The 19,051-nt window shown below is 41.6% G+C and overlaps 1 protein-coding gene across 7 annotated transcripts in view; it reads right to left on the bottom strand.

The window, feature by feature from the left end:
• Nucleotides 1-19,051, bottom strand: part of HECW1 (HECT, C2 and WW domain containing E3 ubiquitin protein ligase 1) — a 269,482-nt gene that overhangs the window by 17,438 nt on the left and 232,993 nt on the right. For all 7 annotated transcript variants that reach the window (XM_051612722.1, XM_051612726.1, XM_051612729.1 and 4 more), the window contains 2 exons: nt 4,036-4,134; nt 2,595-2,724 (listed from right to left, as the gene is read on the bottom strand). In XM_051612722.1, coding sequence (XP_051468682.1) covers nt 2,595-2,724; nt 4,036-4,134 — 229 coding nt within the window. The remainder of the gene's footprint in view (nt 1-2,594; nt 2,725-4,035; nt 4,135-19,051) is intronic.

Here is a 19,051-nt window from a genome sequence, read left to right as displayed (position 1 = left end):
ACTTCACACAAGCACCTAGAGTTGCTGCTGAGCTCTCTAACTTCTCATTATCTATATAAATTGAAATAAAAGTAGTTAACCTAGAATTGGAGGCAGACAATCAATAATGATGTGTCCCTATATTTTTTTTTTCTTGTTCAAAGTGGCATTAATCACAGTTGTGAACTAGAATTCAGAATCAGGTTTCATAGTAGCAAGGAGACATTTAAACCAATCTAGTCCATTCCTTTTACCTGGCTGGAGCAATTGCCAGGGCTCAGAGACAGGACGTATCCACATATAAAGCTCAGAAACAGGCCTGAAGAACATTTTCTACTTGGTAAACGTATGAGAAAGTACAAGCAAATGGCACCTCTCTCTGTCTTGTAAGTGAAATTCTCAAATTGGCATTCAGTCCCCATCAGTAAAAATGTGTAATGCTTGGTTTGACATCATAGCTTTGCTATTACAGTCATGCTCTGGGCTCCAGCATGCAAGAAGGCTAGCACTTCTCAGAAGTAAATTCTCATAAAAAAGGTACCAAGAAAAAGGATTTGGCCTGAAAGGCTTAAAAGCTAAATAAATGTCAGAGATGAGACAAGAAAGAAAAAATGTAAGAGGTAGTGACTGATCCATAATAACATCATTGTGGAAGCAGGACAAAAGGGCAGTTAACCGTCACACAGCTCCTCAAAGAGCCACTATTTCTTGTTTCCCTCACCCAAGGCTTGACATCCAGCTTCCCAAATATTAGCAGAGTTCCCACTGTGATCTACACTTGCAAATGTATCCAGCAAAGCAATGTTCTGATGATATTTAAGTGGTCAGATACTCTTGGCACGCAAGAATTTCCAACTGGGATCCATCTGTGAGCATAAAATGTGACTGCAATTTCTTCATTATTTGCTGTCAGCACTTAACAAATTTCAGGAGGAGGAAAAATCTCACTTTCACTTAGGACTCTTGGATTCTTACAGTCATAATTCACATAGTGAAACATTTTTTTCCCCATCATGAGATCTAGTAAGGTTAGTATCTAGTACATATGAAATAAAGTATTAAACAACATGTGAACTGGCATAAAAGTCTGGCTTAGTGTTCTTTTGCTTTTATATGACACTATCTACAACAGATTCCAATTTTTTTTTAAATTCTCTTTGGAGCCATCTCTTATCTTCCTATGTAATTGTCTAGCACTCTTCTTTGGGGAAAGCATACCAGGTAATTAGTGTGCCAAGTGTTACCTTCAGATGCATCAGGGCAATTCAGGCTGAGATTCTTAGTAATTTTTGTAGTCTTCCAATGTAAATACAAACTTGTCTGATCTGTCTTTGTGAATAGGTCTGTATGGTTCTATCTGTCTTTGTGTATTTGTCTTATATGGCCATACCTTCCAGGGAAACCACTGTACTGTCAGTTGAATGTCTCGCAAGCTCTCAGCTCAAAGTCAGTGAAAAAAACCCTTACATTTAAGTCTGTGGAAAAACAGTGTTACCTTTCCTACTGAGGCTTCTTACTTCAATTTTTCTGCCCCATCCTTTTCATTTCATCCACCCTTGACTCTGCTCACCCCTCATGACCTTGTACGATAAGCAGACTAAATTCAGTTTTGAAAATACCCCCTGAAGTCTTGCTTGCATTCCGTTACTTTCAAGCTTTTAGTGGAGCAGCCCTTTTACTCCCAGGGCCAGAATTCCTCCCCTCAGAAACTAGTTTAACTCTCCCCTAGCTCTGTGCAAACTCCTCCTGACAAATTTATTTTGAAGGGCTAAGAGCTACTGTCTGTATATTCCACCTGATCTCTCTGCTCCCTTTGACACTGTCTGCTCCTTCCACAACTAAACTCCCACCCCCTGAGCTTCTGCAGTACTTGGTGAGCCTAGCTCTTCGGTCTCTCTAGTTTCCAGTATCTCCTTGGAGGCCCTTAATCTTGGTGTGAATATTGCTTGGGGTCTCTTCAAGGCTTTCCAGAGACAGTTACACTCTAGCATGGGTTACAACAGCAAAGAGCACCCAAGCTTTGGTACAAGCCAAAGAATCTCCCAGAAGACACATGTTCTGGTTGCCAGTCTGCACTTAAGCCAGGGTTGTACCCTATTTAAAGCTACAGTTACCCAGCTCCCCTAGGTTTAAAAGAATTGTCTGACTAAGGCAGAGTTGAGTGGCAGAAAGCATAATAAACGGATATGCAAACCAAGCTGTTAAGTAGGTACAAGCTAAGCAAGAGACACAGAATCTAAGAGGGAGACACCAGACAAGAGAATGGTGAGAGCTCCCTGCCCTTTCAGTCACATCCGCTTTAAGTTACATTGCTTGCATTCACAGAATGCCGCATCTGTGTGAACTGCACCCTGGAGAGCAGAGCTCCACTTCAGAGAATTCCTCATGCTCATCAGTGTGTGGTTCAATAGGCCTCTAGGGGGGCTGGAATTTTATATTATACATCCTAAGAATAAACATCTGCATTGAAACAGGTGGCTTGAAAGAAACAGAAGGCAGGGGAAGAAAATGTTACTGAAAGGTTAAAGGATCCCTCTTGACAGAAATATGCTCATCATGCTCAACTCTGTCAGCTTCAGCTTTGCTTTTCAGATGTTTTTCATAGCTGTGCTCACCTGTCCAAACACCTCCTCGTTCACTGTGAAGGTGAGATCCAGGATATCTGTGATGTTGTTATCCTTCATCCACTGCAAGCTCTGATGGAACTCTTCATCCAGGTACTCTAAGTCACTTAAATCACACGGCCTGATTGCGAGGCAAGAAAAAAAGAAGTAGCTGAATATATGACCCCATAACTATTGGCAGGATGACTTACTACTAAGAACAATTTTACTACTAAGAACAAATTTATGCCGAAGATCCAACATAAAACTGGTGTTTGCTTGGTTTTGTTAACATCAAAGCCTGTTACCCAGACCCTCCTAAAGCAGTTCTGCAACTGCCTGCTTTGCATGGCTGGGCTCAAGGCCAAACCTGTTGGCTGCCTGCACTATTTGCTGTCAGAAGGCACCCCAGGGGCTCGATTTTATGTGAATCTTCAGGATGCTTACCTTCCGTGTGGATGGGCCCTGCCATATTGTGCCGGGCTGCTTCCATGTATCTATCATCCTGGAGGTAAGCACACAAGACTGATGTAAGGCAGACCAGGCAGCCTAAATTTCTGCTCATAAGGAGCCAGCCTTGTTTGCTGAAGGGGCAGGTGGATGTTAAGAGAAGTCTGGTTTCACATCCCCTAAAGGGACAATAAGGATGCAGGGAGCACTCTAGGTTTCAGGCTGTTTCCAGACTAGCTCAGATACAGTATAGATATGAGTACTGGGACAACAGTATTTAAATACAGTTAAAGAACTCAAAAGACAGCTAAGACAAGTATCTTTTCTGATTTGGAATCATCCTAAATGATGAACTATTTTAGCTAAGCTTTATTCTGCTCTTTGTAATTGAATTGCAGTCTTGACTTACTGCTTTTCTTATTTCTACACATTTAATGTATCTTGTCTCACTGCAGTCTATTAATTAAAGAGGGACAGATTGTCAATAGAAGTTAACCTCATTAACCTGACATTGAAAGTAATATATTGCTGGTAGCTTCTGCTTACTAGTGTAAAAGGCAGGAGAAAACCAGCATGAAATATTCACTGAAGCTTAAGGAAATACGTCTTTTTCTTATTATGATTCCAGTCCTTTTTCATTGTTGTTGTTGTTGTTTTGTTCTATCAAAGATGATAGGACACATATAATTTTAATTGCTTTGATAACTTTTCACCAGTAGTAAACTCTGGAATTATGGGTCAGTACTTTTAAAGGTGTGTTCCTAAATGTCATCCTTATAATGCTTTTTAATCAACATAATCAGTATCTACAAAGGGAAAATTCTTGAGGAAAGTAAAGGAAAATTAAAACATGTTTGTTTTCTATCACAGACCAACCAACAGTGGAAAGGGCTTGAAGGTCAGAACATTCAAAATAACTTCATGAGGGCCTGCATCTCTGTAGAACTCACTGCAGGATGACTGTTTCTGCATGGTTTCTGTAAGGCTGCATGCTCATACTTACAGCCTTAGGAGTGCTTTGTAGAACGGCCTTGTGAAGAAAGCATCCAGCAGGTACTGATGAATGAGAGCAAGGCCAAGAATACGACCACTGAACCTGAACCTGGAATATAAAAATGCAGAGTAAATGAAGTGTAAGGCTAGATATTTAGCATAGCAACTTACACAGGTAGCAACTGCTCTTTATTTCTGACTTAGTTTCTTATATGTATTAATCTATTTCTTTTTTTCCGAGTAGACATGCAATACCAGCCTTTGCACCTCTGATCAATAATGGATCTTTTCTTGATCCATCCATACATGCAGGGGAACATATGTTCCCCTGTGCCAAACAGATAATTGCTCCGAAGACTCACCTTCTGTGATCTTTACTTGAATGTTCTGACACAGACTGACTCTGTCAAACACAGTACTTAGCCAGCAAACTACGGTAATACTCTGCCTCACCTCAGCAGAAAACATGCTACCAAAACAGCTGCAAAGGACATTCAGTGAATCAGCAGACCCAGTTTCTGACTGTTTATAGCCCTTTCCAAGGTGGGGATTTAAAGTACTTTAACATGGTAGTGAGATGACTTTTTAGGGGGGGAAACTGATGTTCAAAAAAGTTAACTGTTGTGACCAAGGACATGTATTAAAATTGGTAACAAGCAAGCTGTCCCCACATCACCTTCTTAATGCTGATGCTCAGCTGTCTTCAGTATTTACATACCCCTGAACTTGTTTCTATTTTCTAAGAAGCACCTATTCCTGCTCCAAATACATTCAAATAGTGCCCTGCCCACTACAATCTATGACCTGTGATGATAAGCTGCTGAATTTTTATTCCAATGATTTCTTCTGTGACCTACTAGATATTCTTCCATCAAATTTGGTTTTAAATCTGTAACCTCAGACAGAACAATACAGAACTGGTGTGAGTCCAGGTGAGTTTGTTTTTTGTAAAAACAATCCCCATCACCCAAGTTGTTTATCTGTAAAAAAGGAAAAGAAAAAAAAAAATCCAACATCCCAAATGTAAGCATTCCAAACCTGGGCTGACTGAAACGATAGTCAAGTTTTATTGCACAAAAGATGAGAAACAGACCAAAAAGCCAAGAAACCATTAATTCCACTAGAGGAACCAGTGCAAAGACCCCTCCTGCACATAAATGAAACATGAGTGTCATTGTAATAAAAGCAACGCAGAATATCCTTCAGTCCACTTTATCCTCATGGGACAGAACAACAAGTGCTTAGTATGTCAAATGGGGCACAAAATAGCATGCTGTGGGCTCAATTAGCATTTACATCACCACAGGAGCTGCCTCCAGGTTCCCTGCATCCAAGGAAGGTGCTTATGATATGCAGCTGACTGGTAACAGAAGGGTGATTATATTACTCCCTTCCAGCTGTTTCCACAGCAGCCCCACAAGGCAGCTGCTGGGTCTCGTTAGGACCTGCTTCACTTCACTTGTGCTCCAGTACAATGTTTCCAGAAAAAAGCAATGAAAAGAGGGGGGAGCTGACACAATGGAAGTACAGTGGAAGCCAGACAGCTCAAATCCCAGAAATGCTGAGCCTGTAATCCATCAATTTAATAGCACCTCCAGGATCTATAATCAAGTCCATTTGTCCTAAATAATGCATGTCGGCTTTCTTTGGTTTTGTTCTTCACCGCCCCCTTCCCCCACCCATCCCTGTACAGTTTGCAGTCAAACACTGAATGAAAATATAATCTGCACTGGCTGCTCCTCACGAGACTCATCCCATGGCTATTTGACTGTGCTGGGCTGGAAAGGCAGGAGCATTTTGGAATAAAGTCAAGCTGAAAGTGAATCGCCAAGAGAAGTCTCATGGATTTGGGAACCCTGTTTCTGATAAGGAAGTCCTTGCATGAGTGAACAGCACTGGTTTTTCTCTTTGCTGCTTGTATCACTTCTGTACCTCTGCCTGGCTTTGAAGGTGTTCATGCAAAGCTGACGTGAAAGGGTAGTGCCCCTACATCAAGGTGTTTACAATCATGAGTACAGGCTACAGTAGCAGTTAATGGCGCATTTAATTGGAATCATGGCAGATTCCTACAGCAGAACTGTATGGAACCATCCAAAGGCCGTGGGCAGCGTTTCTGTGTGAAAGGACTACGTCTGGTGGGTCAGCCAGCCAAAGCAGCTCTGGGTTGTGTGGTCCACCAGCCTGGCTATGTACTTGCAGCCCTCTGGGACATACCAGGTCTTGCTCAGACTAGGGGCTTGACTGAGGTTTCACAGTCCCAGCCCTTGCAGTAGTACTGTGTAGGAAAACACGTCCAGTACTAACTGCTCTGGTTAAAGGAGTTTAAAAAACAAGCAAGACATTGCTACTCCTGGTGACTGTCAATACAATGGATAAAAAAGCTAGGTTGCAGACTGTATTTCTTGGCAGCTCTGTATCTCCTCAGCAGACAGTGCTTCATGGCCAAAATGTCTAAGCTCTCCAGCCCTTCTTCCTCTGCTCGAAAGTTTGGTGTCTCTGCAGACTTGCTGCACTTCACTCTCTGAAGAGTGATGTCAGAGAAGGTCCTCTGACCCCTTGTTAATTCTGGACTGCTGTGGTCCAGAAGTGCACTGAGAAACATGGACCATGTAAGTCGATGGACACCTATCAAAAGGGAGGCATTTGCTACTGTCCTCAGAGGACAACTATTGTCTATCTCTGTGTCCATACAGACCATCAAGCTGCCACCACAATCAGCAAAGCATAGCAGTCCCACTTAAAATATATAAAAATGTGCATAAAAGCAGCAACAAACAAACTGCCCTCCTTACAAAAGCCAGTAAAAAAACCACAACAGACTTTTGTGTTTATTTCTTCCTGAAGGATTTAGAGCATGGGTGAGATTCAGATATGGGTGAGGCAGTCCCTTCAGAAAAAAACAAGTTTTCTGGACAGAATAAGCAGCACAAAGGTAAATCCTGGCTGGAGGGCACATACCTTCCTGAAACTTGACTTGCATTTATCTTTCCAAGGGAGTGCAACATGCCTGTTTAATTTCTTTCTAGCAAGAAAGATAGCTTGGGAGAGGTGGGGAACATGAGGTCTTGCTCTGGCCCTTTCTTTCAACACCCTTCCCTTTTGGAGGCCATATCTGAGTTTGAGTAACGTGCTCCGGGAGAGAAGGAAAACACAGGAGGGAGTTACTGAACAGGAAACGGTGGCATGAGAAACAGAATTAATGAGCAGGAGAGCTGCTCTGGTTTGCCTGCTTATTGACACCTTTCATCCACTCAAAAAGGGACATTGTGTGCACCTGCTTTTAACAACACTACTCTCTAACCCATTTGCAGAGGTTTCCACCCTACTCAGCTAACTCTCTTTCCTTCTGGAGGCTGCAAGTGTCCCTGAAACAGCCTGTTTTCACAACAGCCTGTTGCAAAACAGGCTTATTCTCCTCAGTGGGACTCTCTGCATACTTACTGCATGTCTGTGTACACAGGCAGAGACAAAACCACATGCTGCAGCAGTGACTAAGCAATACATTTTCCTCCAATTGCAGGTGAGTCACAGGAAATTTAATTTACTCTGGTCCTTATCATATAGCAGCAGAGTAAGGCAGGACCCATAATGGCCCCCTGTTACAGGGCTCTCTCTTAATGGGTTGAAGGAACGCAGCTCTTCTCCATATGACAGACCTTCCTTGGATTCAGATGGAGAATGATGTACCTTGAGAAAACTGTCATCTGTGTATGAGGCAAGGATGGTTTTTATCATTCTATAGGGGATGCTTCAGTAACCATGCCTTCCTTGTAGGTTAAATTTGCTAGGGTATGAGAGACTTTGAATCCTAAATAGAGGAAGCAACTGATGGGATTAAAAAGACTGAAAAATCTTGCAAACCTTCTCTCACTCAAGCACATCAGCAGGGTTTAAGTGTGCTCTTCTGGATACAGTAGCTTGCGAAGAAAATATTCAAAAAGGAGGGCTCAAGAGAGAATAATATAATACAGTATGGTTCACATCAAATTTGAAAATGCCATTTTCCTTTCACAAGGCTACTGAAAACTTGCTTTCATCTGTAAGATGAATTTACACGTTCTGTTGCACCAGTTTTAAAGCTTTTGACTGTTTAATCATGCAGATGAACTTTTGGCCACCTGAAAGACAAGCTGAATAAATGAGGCTGCACTGCAGTACAGGATTTCTGTCCTTGGCAGGTCTTCTAAGGGAGAATGATATGTGGCAGGTGGACGCAGCTGGAGAGCCCATTAGTCCTTCCACAGTAGGAGAGATCGGACCTAATCTCGACTATTATTAGATACCAGAGATACTGAAAGGGGAAAGTATTTAGAAGGGCCCGGACATGGGAAAGGCTTCACTCCAAACATGCATCTTATGAGATAACAGAGAATTCAGTTATGAAACCCAAATTTACAGGAAACTAGGCATCATGGGTTAAGAGGTTGCAGTACAGCTTGTTTTAAAGGACAGTTAAACCCCCAGTGCTATGAAGACACTCGTGAACATCCTGAGGACCAGAAACTACTGACTAAAGGAACTAAAAATCCATTTTTAAAGCCTAAAATGTTGAGATTTGCAATCCTGTGATTTGGAAAGTGGGGGACGACACGCAGAGGAAAATGCAAGGAAGTCTGAAGAGTGTATTTTACAAAAAAGCTGACCAGATGGTTACAGCAACTCCGCCTGGACTATGAATTTTAAGCAAAACTGGCAGCGTGTCAGGCGCACGCACCAGAGGAGTGTGTCTACATGCTAGTAGCACATACCCCCGTGCTGGCTCAGTGCAGCACATGACCAACGTGTCCTGTAATGAGCCAAACCTACAGAGCAATAACCCAGCATTAGATGAGATGATATTTACAAAACCTTGGCAGTGGCTCAAATCCACACCTCTATCAGCCTCCATTAACAAATGCCTTTCTTTAGTTTGCTGTGCATATTTAACCCCATCCCACTTATAAATGACAGAACATCTGAACGGACTAATGTGATGACATGAAGGGATCTGTTGTCAGAAAGGTGAGCCATGCAGGCTGGGATAGCTAAGGCTGTTCTCTTTATCTGACCTGCATCTGCAAACTTTGCAGACCGTCTCCTTGCCACCGTGTCATTTGGGGTGGTGGCAAATTTGCTCTGCGTATCTGCAGGCTCAGAGGTGGATGCTGTGGCATTCCAGCACGATGCCTCTTCAGGAATCTGATGTGTCATTAATATGAAAGGAATGGCTCTTTAAAAGGCAGGAGACAAAAAATCCATGAAGTCTCCACACGTTAAAGAGAAAAGGTAAAGTAATTCCTAAATTAGTCCTGGAGGAGAATTCCAATACAAGGAATAAAGAGAATATTGTTGGGTTGTTTTCTTTTCTTATATCCATCTCTAATATGGAGAATTCTCAGACAGACAAAGATACAGTGTTGAGTCATCTATATGTGGCATCTTCCAATGCTGTGCTGAGGACTTACCTCATTGATTCTAATATCCAACCACACTGGTATCCCACCTGAGAACTTCCTGTGGATCCTCACACACGTCTTCTGAAGGAATGGTAATGACTCATCCAACCAAACTGTGTTGGTGTTTTCTTTTTAACCTCCTTTGAGTTATGTTCTAAATCCTGAAATGCATCTTATCTCAAATATAGTCAAAACTCATTCCAAGTTTTCAGACAGTTACTGAGTTTTTAAGAGGAATCTCTATACTTCCTCACTGTGAAACCGTAGAAAATTCTGTAAGGTTAAGCTTCATTTTTCACCCATTTTTCCAAATTAAAACTGAAAGGAAACATTTAGGAGTGCTGACACGGAGGAACCGTTTGTGCAGAATTCCAGCCTGGAAACTGATGGATGTTAAATACTTAAGAGTCTACAGGAATTTATCCCGGCAGTCCTTACAAATGTTATTGGGACTTACTAAAGGACACATTCTACTCAGAGCCAGGGCATTTTGTTCAGGTATCAAAAGATGAAGGAGCATATTCCACGAGTCCCTCTTTGATAATACTCTGTCTGCTGACTATTCTGATAAAAATTATGATATTTAATTATATTTTAAAGGAAAAGTTTAACATTCATTTAAGAAAGCACTAGCCTTTCTTAAGTAGCCCTGACTGTAAAGTGTATGGCAAGTGGAACAGCCCAGCAGGCCTGCTTGCAGATTGTCATAAAATACAAAGAGGGTGTTCAGAGATGTGTGAAATACATGTGCATCACTCAAGAACTGAAATTGAACAAGGAAAGGGAAAAAAAAAAGGATGAAAACTGATTTTCAGAGAGAAAATAAACCTGGTACAAATAAACTTCCATTAGGCTTCAAATCCTGAACTGGTAATTTTCCTCAGGTGCAGATCTACAGGAGTGAGCCTTCTCTTGCCAGCCTTCCTTTAGATATTTTTATTTTTTGCTGGGCACCTGAGTTTCATACAAATTGAGGAGAATCAACCTCTCAGTTTATTGCTAAATTGTGCATAAATTTTCTGCTGCAAAAGGCCCATGCAACACTGACACTCCAGTAAGTGCTTGCCCAACTTTTATTCTCTGGATCTACCTACAAACGGAACGCAACATTTCTGTTTCTCAGTACTAAAGAGGAACCACATGAAAGAGAAATATTGCCTACACGTGATGGAAATGTGGACTACCTGTGTCCTTCTAAATCCCTGGAGCTCACAGCTCCTCAATTAACAACTAAACCTCAAACCATTACTGACAATTTACCAGTAACTGAAAAACAATGAGATAATGCAAAACTTATGGCTTCTTTGTTTACCCTAATCAAACTCATCAAGTCTTTTCCTGGACTATAACCTAGCCATCTTACTTGTTCACTCAAAATGTCTTTCCACCTACCCCATATTCTGGCTACACCACACACAACAGAACTGTTGGGAAAGGTTAAAAGACGGATTGTGTCACAGGGAAAAAAACCATGATTTTATCAGGAAAGCTGCAAGCTCTTCTGCTTTATGCAGAAAAAGGAAGGTCAAAGATAATGTAGATACAGGAAATTCACCACATCCCCTCAGTTTTCTCTTCAGGGCAATATGTAACAGTTAATTTCAGGAGGATGCATCTGATGTGTCAGAAGCTCTTACTGCAGATACAGAACTGAGCACGTCTGGCTCCGCGACTCCCACTACATGGAGTCATGACAAACTTGCCAGTCCCTGTGGCATGGGTTGTGTGAGCAGCAGAGACTCCAAGCACAGGAAATGGAGAATTGATTTCCAGTTCTGTCTTTAAACAAGTAAGGAGATTAATAAACTAGGTGGTCTCTCTATAACAAGTAATCTGTGTTACTCGTCATTTTAACAATGAAAAGAAGTTCCATGAATGAAGATTTTTGGAAGAGGAGAGGAGGAATGTGGCCAAGTGCTGGAGTGGCCATCTCTGCTTGCAGATCTATCAACCTCATGGACCATTATGTACAATCACCCTCCTCCGGGAGAGGCCCTGGCAAACGATGGCAGCACAAACATGATTAACCTTCATCAGAAACCAGGCTGCCGTGGGGTTTATCTCCTCTTGCTGCTACAATGATAAAACATGCTGGCCTGTAAGGCTGTTGGCAAACTCTCCTCCAATTGTGCCCAGGAACTACAGACGAAGTGCAGCATGAAGTATTAACTACTGGTTAGAAGACTACAAATCTCTGCATTTTGTGATTCCCAGATCCAAGACTGTATTTTTGATTGGCAGATCTCAAAACAGCTTCCAGAGGATATCACTGCCAATATTTCATTTGACAAGTGAGAAAACTGAAGTACAAAAGTAAAATGGATCTATTGTATTCCAGAAAACAAGAGCAGTGGGATCAGAGTTCTTTGAGTCACAGATCAATTTTAGTTGTTTAGTTTATTTGACATCTTTTACTTCCTTATATTCTATAAAGTGACATGTAATTTTGTGAATCAGCTCTAGTTTATGATCAGCTCCTTATGGATCAACTCAGGCTGATGCATGTGTTCTTTTTTTAAGCTAGTAAAAGAGCATTTTTCTCAAGAGATTTTTGATTCCTCAGCCAAACCTTTTGGAAAAGCTGGTGGCAGGGGGACACTTTTTAAACCTATGAATTGGTGAAGTTTTATACATTGCATGATTTATGTTTGCTTTCCATAGCTTTGCCATGTGCTGAAACAAACTAGTCAAGCTGCAGGGGAAAATTCACAGATTTAGTCACCTGCCAGACAAGAGGGCCATAAAAGCACAAGCCAGATGACTGCACATTTTCCCTCAAAGGCTAACTATAAACACTGGAGCCACAATAACTGACTTATTCTCAGTCAAAGAAGGCACATCCTTTCCAGCCTGTCTGGGGTATTGGAGCATGACAGAGACTGCTCATCATAAACTCACTGGTAAGTACCCAGGAATGTTACACCACGTGAGGAAGCATGATGCAGATATCCTTGAGCTAACTGCAAACAGGTCCTCTGCAGTGCAGGGCCATGTGCACTCGCCACCCCTGGCCCAGAAGCTGTACAACACCTGAGTTTGCACTGTGCTGCAATTCAGTTAACGATCCCTGCCTCTTGGGATGAAGCTCCTCAGTTCAGTAAACTCAGAAGACTGCGTGCTAAAACTCAGACGTGCTATTAGTTGACAGTCTATTCTAGGTCTTGTTTTGCAAATCATTGAACTCCTCCAATTTTTATTAAAACCACTGCAAAGTGGCAGCTCTGATCCCCTCCTGGGAGCATGCAGAATGCAGCAGACCTGGACCTTTGTGTTGCTGTTCTGAATTCCAAGAAGATTTTTGTCTTATCCTTTATGCATCTTTCCAATACAATTAAATAACTCCAGTTTCTAGTCTGTGTTTTCCAGAATGCAAGTCATAAGCCTCAATGTAAAAAAGCTTCCTTCAATCAGCCATAAGACATTGAATTTATGGTTCTGTATTCTTGCTACTAAATACATTTGTTTTTCATGGAGGGCGGACAGGTCAGTATTTTTCTCATCCTCCATAATTTTATTGAGATTTTGAAAAATATTCCTGTCCCAAGTTGGGGCAAACTGACAAACTTGACATTGCCCTTCACCCTTTAAATACATTCAGATCAGATCAATTTAAATCTTTAATCTTCCCTTTTTCTGCATTTTAATGTAATACTAAGGTAACATACTGAAATGAAGAATAATTGTCAATGAACAAAAGAAACTTCTAACTTTCAAAATATCCCAGGGAGAGGCCTACACAAAGATAAATGCTTTTTCTACTCAAAAAATACCCAAAAGGAATTTGGGTGATTTAATGAAAGCAATTCTGCTCAGCAAGCAGTCTTTCTTTTGATGTATGGATTGTGTTTACTAATAAAAAAGGTTAGCTCAGGAATTCCTACACCTGCTCTAATTGACTTTTCTTTACCGAAGTCTGAATAAAATGTAGTGATAAATAAGGAGGGGCAAAGATGACTGAGCAATACTTCATAGTGACAGCTCAGCTCTCCCATTCCAGTGTGGCTGGAACAAGAGATATGAGGACATTCATCACTCCCTGGGAGTTTTTTGCCACTACAAATAAACACACAATCACTGCCTACCCTGATGCTTCCCCACAGGCCCACATGCTCAGAGACACTGCGGATTTTACCCTTTTCTCCTCTACCACATGCAAGGTGGAGACACTATGGAGATTTTCATGTGAAACCTCCCATCTCTGGGCAAATTGAATCCGCAATGTTGCAAAAGACTGAACAGCCTTAAGCAAGGGGAAAAAAACCCATAAAGATGACTTTTTAAAAAGCACAACAAAACAGAACACCCGCCTTTCCCTCAAACCAAATTCTAATTATGGAAGCAGTGCTAGAGACTATGAGTTTCAGAGAAGGGTAAAGGAGGACTGTGAGAAACACCTCTTCTTTCAACCCTTGTGACATTGCCATTCAGATCCTCAAAACAACTTGAAAAAAATCCTCCAGTAAGAGACCGAAAGTCTAGATTAAGGTAAATATAAAGCAGAACCCTTTTTAAAAACATGGTTGCTGCAGAAGCTCAGCTAAGGAGAATGTTTTGTTTTTTTCCTCCTTCAGTTTGGTTTGCCTTTAATCTTCCAATTCCTCCTGGCCCTGAATAATTAACCAGCTGTTGATGCAGGCTCTATGTGATATAGCACACATCAAACTTAGGAGAAAAAAAAAAGTTTACTGAAGTACAGAAGGCACTGAGAGAGATCACAGTGAAGCAGCAAGAAGGCATTTTACCAACATAACCCTTTTTGCAGTCTTACAAAATTATTTCAGCTGCATATTTATTTTAATATCATTCTTGTCCAGAAGATTTACAACAGTGTTTGAAAATTTCTCATGCAAACATGATTTATTTAAAATAAGATATTTCTAGTAATTAAAATTTATGGTGTAATGTAATATTAAATGCTTTGGTTTTCTATGGTGTCTTTCATCTGAGAATTTCAAAGCAGTTCAGAGCATTAATGTATATCAACTGGAATTCAAGTTGATTACATACTAGGAAATCTTTCCAGATGGAAACTGAGGCAAAGAGGTAATAATCTAATTTCAGAAACAGCTGGATCTTGCTGGATGCCCCATTCTGGGGTGCTGTATCTGATTCAATTTTTAAGAGGATGATTTTTCAGTGCTTAGCATAAACAGGCCCCTTCAAGATGGCTGCAAAATTTGTCTTCTAAATTCATTCCTCCCCAAACGTAGACCTGCACAAGTGGCTCACTGGAGCCCAAAACCAAACTCAGTGTTTCTGACTTCCTTAATAAAAACAGGTATTGGGCCCATATGTAGGTTGCCTGCCATAACTTTTGAAAAATCAAAGAGAGAAAAATTAGTAACTCAGGTGACATATTCCCCAGAGCTACTTTCAATCAGCAGAGAGGAGTAATGGCTGTTTGCAGACCTCCTTCCTGCTTAGATGTTGTGACTACATTTCTCCACTGTTTCTATAAAGAGCCATGGAAATGTGTCAAAATCCATCCTGTGAACTGGTTAGCATCTGAATACAACCCATGAGGTCAGGAGGTAATTCCTCACTTTCTTGAAAAACACTTTCAATAAGCCATTCTCCATGTAGCAGGATTAATGGGGCTTTGTTTCCTATGGGTCTGTCTTTGTGGCCATACACCCTGCTGCACCCACACAGCCCTGCGCAGGCAAAGGGAGCTCACCCTGCCCACGGGCCAAGCTTGCCAGAGCCCGTAAAAGCAACCAAGGCACTGCCAAACCTGAAGTAATCAGCCCTGATGGGAGGTAGCATATATTTTCTCAGCTCAGTGTTGGCAGCAGCCATGTCAGCTGGCTTGGAGCACAAGGAAAGCAAGTTTGTGTTTGTGTGGAGGGTGGGCGCAAGAAGCTGGCATCTGCCTGCAGAATAGGAAGTAGAGACACATGCAACTTTTCTGTCTGACTCTGTTTAGCAGCACAGACTAGAATACAAGGGGTATTGGAGGGCAGAAAGAAAGGTTAACTGTGGGATCTGAATGAAGAAACTCCTGCCCCAAGGCAGTTCTAAATGAGCATTAAGTTAATGGAGTTCATTAGGATCTTGCAGCCAGGAATCAGTTTACAGCTTCTGGGGACCCGGGCCACTGGGTCTGACTATATAATATTTTTTTGTGGTTTTCAGTAGGATTCTGTACAAAAACATTTTACTCACAAGTCTTTAACTTTCTAGTAAGTTTCTGCTAAATAATGTATTAAATAATGTATTAAATTGACTGGAGGATAGCAAATGTCACTCCAGTCTACAAGAAGGGCAAGAAGGAGGACCCGGGTAACTATAGACCGGTCAGCCTCACCTCCATCCCTGGAAAGGTGATGGAACAACTTGTCCTTGGCACTATCTCTAGACATATCAAGGAGATGGGGGTCATCAAGAGCAGTCAACATGGTTTTACCAAGGGTAAGTCATGTTTGACTAACCTCATAGCCTTCGATGAGGAAATTACTAGGTGGATGGATGATGGTAGAGCGGTGGATGTGGTCTATCTTGATTTCAGTAAAGCATTTGACACCGTCTCCCACAGCATCCTTGTAGATAAGTTGATCAAGTATGGGTTTGATGATCAGGCAGTGAGGTGGATCAAGAACTGGTTGAAAGGAAGAAGTCAGAGAGTTGTAGTCAATGGGGCAAAATCTAGTTGGAGGCCTGTGACTAGTGGAGTCCCTCAGGGGTCGGTACTGGGACCGGTGTTGTTCAACATCTTCATCAACGACCTGGATGAGGGTACAGAATGTACCCTCAGCAAGTTTGCTGATGACACCAAGCTGGGAGGAGTGGCTGACACACCAGAAGGCTGTGCTGCCATTCAGAGAGACCTAGACAGGCTGGAGACTTGGGCGGGGAAAAACCTGATGAAGTTTAACAAGGGCAAGTGTAGAGTTTTGCATTTGGGGAAGAAAAATGTCATGCACCAGTACAGGTTGGGGGCTGACCTGCTGGAGAGCAGTGTAGGTGAAAGGGACCTGGGGGTCCTGGTAGACAGGAGGATGACCATGAGCCAGCAGTGTGCCCTTGTGGCTAAGAAGGCCAATGGCATCCTGGGGTGTATTAGAAAGGGGGTGGTTAGTAGGTCAAGGGAGGTTCTCCTCCCCCTCTATTCTGCATTGGTGAGGCCGCATCTGGAGTATTGTGTCCAGTTCTGGGCCCCTCAGTTCAAGAAGCACAGGCAACTGCTTGAAAGAGTCCAGCGCAGAGCCACAAAGATGATTAAGGGAGTGGAACATCCCCCTTATGAGGAAAGGCTGAGGGAGCTGGGTCTCTTTAGTTGGGAGAAAAGGAGACTGAGGGGTGACCTCATCAATGTTTACAAATACGTAAAGGGTGAGTGTCAAGAAGATGGAGTTAAGCTTTTTTCAGTGATGACTTGTGATAGGACAAGGAGTAATGGATACAAATTGGAGCATAGGAGGTTTAAGGTGAATATCAGAAAAAATTTTTTTACTGTGAGAGTGACAGAGCACTGGAACAGGTTGCCCAGAGAAGGTTGTGGAGTCTCCTTCTCTGGAGACATTCAAAACCCGCCTGGACACCTTCCTGTGTGATGTACTCTAGATGACCCTGCTCTGGCGGGGGGGTTGGACTAGATGATCTTTTGAGGTCCCTTCCAACCCCTAGGATTCTATGATTCTATGATGAATTTAATTTAAAGAAAAACAAACAAACCACAACAGGACTTTTCTGCGAGGGGTACGGAATGCTAAGTATGATTAGCAAGCTATAACTACCTCTAAGATAACTGTGACACTGCTCTTTGGCTGCATAAATGTCACAGAAAGGTCCACAAATGCCTAATTGTTAAACAACAAAACAAAACACAACCAACATTGCCATTCATTTGCTTTGAAAACACAGAAAAAAGATGGTTTGCATTAGCCTTCCACAGATCTCCAAACTATTATTCTGTGAATGATTTTATCTGCTGGGGCCATCTGCTAATTTGTGCAGAAACTGGGCTTCTTTTTACATTTCTGGTTGTGGTTTTACATTTACAAACATAGAATGAACTAAAATTTCAAAAGCAGATGATGTGAAATCAATTGCTGGGGCAAGTCAGATAAAAGATGACGAGAGGGATCTGAGGACAAAAAGTCTGGTGCAGATGACCATGCCATGAGGACAGTGCTGTCTCTTGAACAAGGGTGCATTTTATTATCTTATTTGACTACTCCTGGGGGCAGGACTGCTGTGAAGGAAAAATTCTGGCTCACTCAGAAGATGTGAAAAAAGAGAAACTGGATTTCCACCTGACAGCAGTTTGTGAACACGGTGTTTTGTGAATTGAAAAGGCAATGGAACTCTTGTTGTTCCTATCAAATTAAGTAGTAACAGCAGGGAGGGGAAGTTCTTAAGAAAACACTGAGAACTGCTCTGTTCTAAGAAGCAGAACTTCTTATGTGATGCTGCAATGATAGCCAAATCATAAATATCTCAAATTGGTAGACACATGGACAATGAAACAGCACAGAGATAATAATCTCCCTGTTTGGTGGAAGTGATACAGAAATCATCACTGGAAACAATATCCAGTTTACCATTTTGCTTAGCTAGAGCCAAGTAGGGCTGAGTATGGAAAATGGTAGATAAAAAAAGACCTGAGGAAAACCACCATGTAGCACAGCATGATTTGACAGAGTGAATGGGATGCAGTGAGCAGATGCCAGATGGAGACAGGGAGAGTAACAAGAATATTCTTTCTAAGCTAAACCATATTTGTTTCCCTTAAATAATATATAGGAGCTGCCACTGCATTTTGCCCACCTACTTGGAGAAGAGCACATTACCTGAAGCAGGGGTGTAAACAGTATTTTAAAAGGTATTTTCAAATATCCAAGCAAAGAGCTACCTAGATCAGGTAGAAAGGCTTGTTACTGACATGGATTAAAAGCAGCTCTTCTGGCTATGAGCTTCAGATACATACTGTGGCATGCAGATAAAAATGCGTATCATCAAACTTCTTAGATCTTGGGAGATAACATTGTGTCTTTTCAGATATAGGGGGATTTAGAATATTTTTTTTTAAGTTTGAAAATGTGTGATATCTTATATTTTGTGCACTCAGCAGGCACATATGTTAACTGAAGGAAAAAGTCTTATTCAATGGAAGCTTGCAGGAAAGGTGTTAAATCTCAGTTTCTCCATAAATGAGAAATATTTTCCAGTAATTATGTCTCTTTCTTAACTTGGCATACATACAACTCCTCTGTGCTTTGATGTGCTCATTTTGGACTCAGAATGCTGTTTGTACAAAGAGCAAGGCATGAAATAAGCCATTAACAGGGGCAGAACTGTAACTTTTGGGCCAGGGAAAGAAAGAGCAGTGTGTTTCTCAATTCTGACAATATGAACAAAACTTCACATCTTTGTGTTTTGTTTTACCCCAAACTCACCACTGTTAGCTTAAGGAAGAGAAAATGTAAAATAGTTTTGAGGGAATATTTTTGCTAGCCCTGTTTCTTAATATAGCCATGTCTGGATAAGTCTTGCAGGATTACTATACAGAAAGACATGTCAAGGCTGGATTCCACATAAATGATAAGCCCTACAGGACCAAATGGCATACAGTTCTAGAAATCTGCAAAT

Source organism: Apus apus, chromosome 2 (assembly GCF_020740795.1).
Source record: "Apus apus isolate bApuApu2 chromosome 2, bApuApu2.pri.cur, whole genome shotgun sequence".
NCBI lineage: Eukaryota > Metazoa > Chordata > Aves > Apodiformes > Apodidae > Apus > Apus apus.
This window is presented reverse-complemented; position numbering and strand designations above follow the sequence as displayed.